This window comes from Branchiostoma belcheri, unplaced genomic scaffold (assembly GCF_001625305.1).
Source record: "Branchiostoma belcheri isolate BF01 breed outbred unplaced genomic scaffold, Haploidv18h27 scaffold3, whole genome shotgun sequence".
NCBI classification, from domain to species: Eukaryota; Metazoa; Chordata; class Leptocardii; order Amphioxiformes; family Branchiostomatidae; genus Branchiostoma; species Branchiostoma belcheri.
In genome coordinates, this window is record NW_017803909.1 from 4,822,148 (window position 1) to 4,828,535 (window position 6,388).

The 6,388-nt window shown below is 39.7% G+C and overlaps 2 protein-coding genes across 3 annotated transcripts; one reads left to right on the top strand and one right to left on the bottom strand.

Moving 5' to 3' along the window:
- Nucleotides 1-15: 15 nt before the first annotated feature.
- On the bottom strand, nt 16-3,811 carry LOC109473892 (charged multivesicular body protein 1a-like). Its single transcript, XM_019774027.1, has 8 exons — nt 3,630-3,811; nt 3,102-3,121; nt 2,702-2,779; nt 2,372-2,518; nt 1,872-1,940; nt 1,646-1,705; nt 1,273-1,466; nt 16-807 (listed from the first exon to the last, which is right to left on the bottom strand). The coding sequence occupies exons 1-8, from the start codon at nt 3,643-3,645 to the stop codon at nt 786-788; spliced, it is 606 nt and encodes a 201-aa protein (XP_019629586.1). The 5' UTR covers nt 3,646-3,811; the 3' UTR covers nt 16-785.
- Nucleotides 3,812-3,860: 49 nt separating this feature from the next.
- On the top strand, nt 3,861-5,580 carry LOC109474045 (aurora kinase A-interacting protein-like). Of its 2 annotated transcripts, none has more exons than XM_019774260.1 (3): nt 3,861-3,965; nt 4,284-4,402; nt 4,599-5,580. In XM_019774260.1, the coding sequence occupies exons 2-3, from the start codon at nt 4,303-4,305 to the stop codon at nt 5,213-5,215; spliced, it is 717 nt and encodes a 238-aa protein (XP_019629819.1). In that variant the 5' UTR covers nt 3,861-3,965; nt 4,284-4,302; the 3' UTR covers nt 5,216-5,580. The 2 variants fall into 2 exon arrangements, with proteins under 2 accessions (XP_019629819.1, XP_019629820.1); XM_019774261.1 differs by having other exon boundaries at nt 3,900-3,969.
- Nucleotides 5,581-6,388: the final 808 nt, after the last annotated feature.

Below are 6,388 nucleotides of genomic sequence, written 5' to 3' on the forward strand. Positions count from 1 at the left end.
TATACAAACTTGTAATTGTGTCACTGTTGTCTCTTTATTTCTTAGCCCAACATATAAAACATACAAGACTGTTTGGAAATTTTCTTTGGAAATCTATGTTGTGCTTACAGATCAGAAGTGAATTTACAAAATTTGATAAAAAGCATGCTGACTTTTTGGCAATTTACACCTAAGGGGCAGGTGGAAACTACAGAGGATGGCACCCAGGCTAAAGCTCCTAGAAAGTAACTGACAAGCCACACCACTTAGTGTACAAACAATATTAATAATTTCCTTTTGTGTATTCAGAACTACTGGTATTTTACAAGAACAATCATAACAAGAATCTTGGGCATTTGCTCCTTGTACTGTAATTCATTGTGTTGATTCTCATTCCTAGCTATACTGACATACAGGGTAGAGTTCTATGCTGTTGCTACAATATACAAGTTAAAGAAAAGTAATTGTTGAACAAGGTTCAATGCACTTAAACTTTCCAAATAATTCTGGGTTTCTTTACTTAAGAATTCTACTTTGATACACACATGTACCTGTACTACAATTCCCCCTATCCACCTCTCGATATATATTATACCTTGCAAAGCATTATAACCAGGATTAAGGAGCATTTTTATCTGCCTTACTGCTTGCATCATGTGACTATCAATATCACATAAACTGTACATACCCACACATACCACTAACTATGACTGTATCCCTAGCCTATCATTTTATACAGGTAATGTCAGCTTTTAAAAAATGCTGTCATCTTCAACACCTCTCTGTATCATGACAGCTGACTTGATTTAATTCCGGAGTGCCTGCAACCTGAAAGAATAGAAGACAACTGTAAGTCAAATCTGAGAAGAGATATGTAGAAACTATCATTTACACTAAACAGGCATGTATATGCTTGAATAAACATGCCCACACATGACACATGCACACACATTTATGTTCTACAGCTGTAGTAGGCATATAATCCTGACATATGGACTGCAGGGTTTTTTCTAAACTGGGGAATAAGGGTGCTGCTCCCTCATGTAACCAACCAGCATCCCCATTCCCCATATCAATTTTCTATAAGATTGAACTCACTCTAAGTGGCTACATACACAACATTAAGTCTTTCTCATGATCTTTTTTCAGTGAAAATATGAAAACAAAACATCATAAAGCATTCTAGCATTACAAACTGTGTTACTCTTGTAAAAATTTGCTTCGCTCCCTCACCATGCTAGTGATCTGCTCCCTTCATGCTAAATTTTTCTAAAAAAAACCCTAGAGCAGTACCTTCTGGACAGCTGGTCCTCCTGAGTCTGTGTCTTTGAGCTGCTGGCTCCGATGCTGTCCTGAGCAGGCCCCAGTCCCTCCAGCTGACTCATCACCTCCAGGCCACTCTCCTCCGCCACCTGCTTTATGAGGTCATCGACCTGGTCCTGAGGGGTTGTCAGTGTTGTAGCAGTACCCATGGAACTCTCCAGGGTCTAAATGGAAAAAAACATCAACAGTTAAGAAAATGAGTCTTTCGTTGATGACAGGCATATCTGAAAGATATAATACAACTAGTACTGGATACAACATCAGAAAGCAGAAATCTACTACCGGTATACATTTGTATGTATATATCTCTTGATTATGAACACTTTTCAAAGGTTATACACACCTGTGTGTGGACATCCAAGTCTTCAAACTGCTTCTCAAACTTCTCCATCACTTGGCTTACCTATGAGTCAGAAAAAAAGTTGTGTTGAAGTTCAACCATATCATTTGTATAAGGTTCATAGGATGAATGATATTGTTAAAGAGGAATAAAAGGAGTTCTATGCTCTCACTTGCTATATGCTAGTAGCCTACAAAACACAGGATCACAGAAACTTAGGCAAACTAACCTTCTGCAGATCCATGGATCCCATGGCCTTGTCCAGAGCTTTAGTCACATGTCCCATATCCTTGGTAACCTGAGAAAATGAAAAGATCCAGTAATTTCAAGTGGGTTCCCATGCCCAAAGGGGCTATAAACGGCAATGCATTATAAATATTTTTACAAAGGAAAGTATAGTTTTTTTAATGTATGCAATATAGGACAGCAGAACATACTCTGCACATTACTAATTGAGTCACCTGGTGTCAGTGAAGCTGCGTTGATATGGCAAAAGCTTTGCAGAATACTAGTACTAGTAGTCTGTAGTGTCACATAAATGGTAAACTCACCTACATTTAGCATTAGAAGTCTTGTTGGGAAGCGAATTAAAAGCAAACTACAAAGCACAATCAACATGAAGCCTGGTATCCTGACAAAACATAGGAGTCTGATCTCCATGTTATGGCAGGGGCTACATACACAACACGGCAATCATTATGGACTGGTACAGCCCATATACTACCCCACCTGCTTCATTGCCACAGCTGACTGTACCCTGGAAGCCACTCCATCCACCCTGGCTGACATCCGTAGGTAGTTCAGGCCTTCATTGTGCTTCCTGATGGCATTTTCAGCATAAATCTTAGCTACATCCACGTTCTTCTGCTGCAGGGCCTGAGGAAATATTTCCCATCACAGTGACTGTCATGTTCTTGTTTGCGTACTAGAAACTGTTCAAGGGGCACACAATCCTGTGCATTGCTTAAGCAACACAGCTAGTCAGCTACCATAGTTATAAAGATCTAAAAGTATTTATAGATAGTGACATTTCTTGTTGACAGAGGGGCATACACATACCTTCTTCACTTTGGCTTTCTGCTGTTTTTCTTCTTTTTCTGACTTTTTGGCCAACCTGTCCAGCTGCTTGGCAGTGAACTGTCAGGAAAAATGAATCAAACATGTTTCTTCCATATGTAATACACAACACAGAACTCTGCAAGTATTAGTTAGTAGTAAGAATGTATTGTCAAATTTCTGTGATAATGAATACACATGCCAACAATCAAAGGCTTGCTTGCTGATTTGTGACCTCAGGCTTGATGACTTTGGCTCTCTTTGTTACATTTCTCATCAGTGCAACAGTATAGATGACAACCACATTGGCTAAGTTAGTAAGTGGTGAGGAGAATAACAGTATACAGCTTAATCAATGGTAGAAGAAAAACCAGAAGTAAACCAATTACTAAAGGTTTCTCACCCTGAGCTGGAAAAGGGTTTCTGGAAAACAAAAAAAGGGAGTGAGCAACAGATTACACAATTACAATGAAAATGGCATGTGATGTACAATACATATTCTAGAGTGTTCAGCTCAAATCCAATCTAATTTTGAAACAGTGAAAAAACAGTGTGATACAAAAAGCCACTCTCTTTACACTGCACTTCATCTTGATCATGATATCACCAAGGAACCTCCTTAATATCACCCGTGTAAACTCTATCTTACTTGTGTTAGCTTTTACACTTTCTCCCACACATGAAAAACAAATTATTTATGTGATTTGAATTTTGAGTCATGGCCTGATCTGTGCTGTGCCAATCAGTGAATCAACCTACAACTAACAAGCTAAACCGGCAAATCAATTTTTTCATTAGAAACTGCAGACTCTGTACCTACTGTGAACCATATGATTTTCCCATGACATGACAACTCTCCGGTTAGATAAACTACCTGGAAGTTCCACCTCTAGATCTCCCCACCCAAGAACAATTTACTGTAAAATCTTACCGTCCATCTTCGACATTGTGAAGGTAGTATATGCGTCAGCTTATGCTATGAAGTGATATCGCCCACTTTATGCAGTGCTAATCTTAGATCTGTTGTCCAGAGACGTTGTTGAAGCGCTGAAAATATTTCAGGTGTTCTGACTAACAAATAACACGGAAGTGATCCTCTCCGGAAGTGACGTACTGTACTCACTTAGTCAGGTGGTCCTGAAATCATTCGACCTTTAACCCTATAATCTCGGGTGCTGATTGGTCAGGACCATTGCCCCGAACTCGGGAAAAAATTGGGGCAGAGACAGAGGTGAAAAAGGGCCTTTATTGCTCATTTTCACCACAGGTAGGTAAATGGACGATTCTTATGATATTGCACAATGTCAAGGTTTAAAGTTTATGTATCGACTTTGAACAATTCGACCGAATAGTTTTGCTATCGTGACCTTTCTTTGGACTTGCCCCGCGAATGACTGTGGGAGGGGGGCACGTTGTAACCTTCCCGATTCCCGTGTCTCATACACGTGGACCGATAGTGTTCATTTTAGACCATGCAAGGCAATGCTGACATGTCAAAAGAATTACTGTAGCATATGATCAAATATCATATGATCAAATATCATATGATTTCAAGTCATTAAATCATGCTATTTTCTCCACATAGACCGTAGTGGAGTGCAGCCATGGCCACCCTGCTGTGTAGGAGGATGTGGCAGCAGTGCACAGTTGGGAGGCGTCTGATGAATACAGCAGTGTGCAGTAGAAATGTCACAACACATCAGGGTAAGGAGTGTTTGTGTTCAGACATTAATCCTGTGGTACTGATCTGATGTTATGACAGTTTATGTATTAGGACGTCTTTTTCATATGTCTCCTGTATAATTTGCATATAATTAAAATTATTATAATTAATATAATATTTAAGACAGTTAAAGTTTCCTTCCTTTGATCAACATGTGACACTTTTGTGTTTTTTCAGCAAGCAGTACCAGCATTCTGGTGGTGCCTGGGAGTTCTGGTGCAGCTGTGCCTAGATTGAAGAGAATGCCATCAGTGGCATCACTAAGCAACAAGTTTAACAAGCTGTCTGAGGTCAAAGTCCCAATGATATCATTACAAAAGAGTGCACTTGTAGACAGTATGCTTTTCACCAAAAGCACCTCCCTCACTCCCTTGGAGTGTAAGCTAACACTTCGATACTACCTTCCAAGCTCCAAGCCAGCTATTTTCCCAGAAATAACCATTACAGATCCTGCTGTTAAGACAGAATATGAACTTCCAGTTCAGAGACCAACATCTGTGGAAGACAGGCAGCCAACAGGGGCCCCAGATTTCATTGGAGACACCACCAATGATAATGTCATGGAGTGTAGGAATGACCTGTTCCGTCGCAGGAAGAAGATGAACAAGCATAAGCTGAAAAAGCTCAAGAAGCGAATGAAATTTGTACTTAGAAGGAAACGTCTAAAGAAAATCAAGAAAAAGGCTGTAAAGCTAAAAGACAAAATTGAAAACTTGTACAGGAAGTTTGGTATGACCCCTCCTGACAACTTAGAGGATCAGTGTAACAAGGTGTACCCCACCATCAGGTGTTGAAGAGGCAGGAAAAGTAACTGACTAGACCTATACTTATTTCAAACATGGATCACTACTCATACCTGTAGTATGATAAGAAGATTTACTGCCACTTATTTTCATGAATTCTTGATACATGTACTTGAATAAATGAGCTGAATCAACCCACTTCATCATGTGTATTTGGGAGGCTACTTGTTAAGTTCAGTTACTACTTGTATTCCCAAGCTTATCATCATCATCATGCTTATAGGTGCACTTGTATGATGTATCCAGTTGTTCACTATGACAATGTTGAAAGTGTATTGATAATTCTGCAGACTTTATTAATGACAAAACTGTTGTTACTTTATATAGAATAAACCTTGCTTATTTAGCAAATTTCATTATACTGTGTTCAATATTTATTAAGTTAAGTGACTTTGAGAAGTAAAAAGTTTTTTAAGAAGATGAAGTACATCAATCATTGTGTGTGCATCTGTATGTGTTAGGGCTGTAGCCAGCTTAGAATTTGGGGAGTGTAGCGCCATAGGCGCAAGGCACTTGCAATCTAGGGGGATCCGGGGGCATGCTCCCCTGGCAAATTTTGGAATTCAGGCCTTCAAAAACACAATTTCCCGCATTTTGAGAGGCAAATCATGGTGTTGAGGCTGGTCGTCAGTGGTCCTTGGGATGTTTTCATATTTTTACCCAAGATTTTTCTTAATTTTGTCTGTCAAGGTTGACGGATTGGTTTTTAAAAAAAGTCATCACACGCCGCAAAGTTCCGGTGCTGGCGAGAGCCCTGGCATATGTTTGCATGTGTATATGGGTATCTATACAGTGTCATTTAAGCAGTGAGTAACTACAGTTCTTATCATCATTAAAAGCCGTTCACATAGGCCTGGCCGTTCAGCAGCTTCTGAGGGCTAAAGTTACATATGTGAGCCAAGGAGGTTAAATTTAACCTTGTGTGAGTGTAACATCCTGAAACGTCTTAATCTGGTTGCCAACCAGGCTAGGCATGCAAAGTCTATGCAAGAGGATTGACAGAATTTTACTCCAGACAATACACCCAAAATAGTGCACTCTATTCCCTGCTAGCTGCTGTCATAGGCATGGCTCAATTTGCATATTCGGCCAACAACTAGCACAGTAGCAGGCATAATTTTACACCAAAGTCGATGCCATCACAAGTGGAATTCAGGAATTACA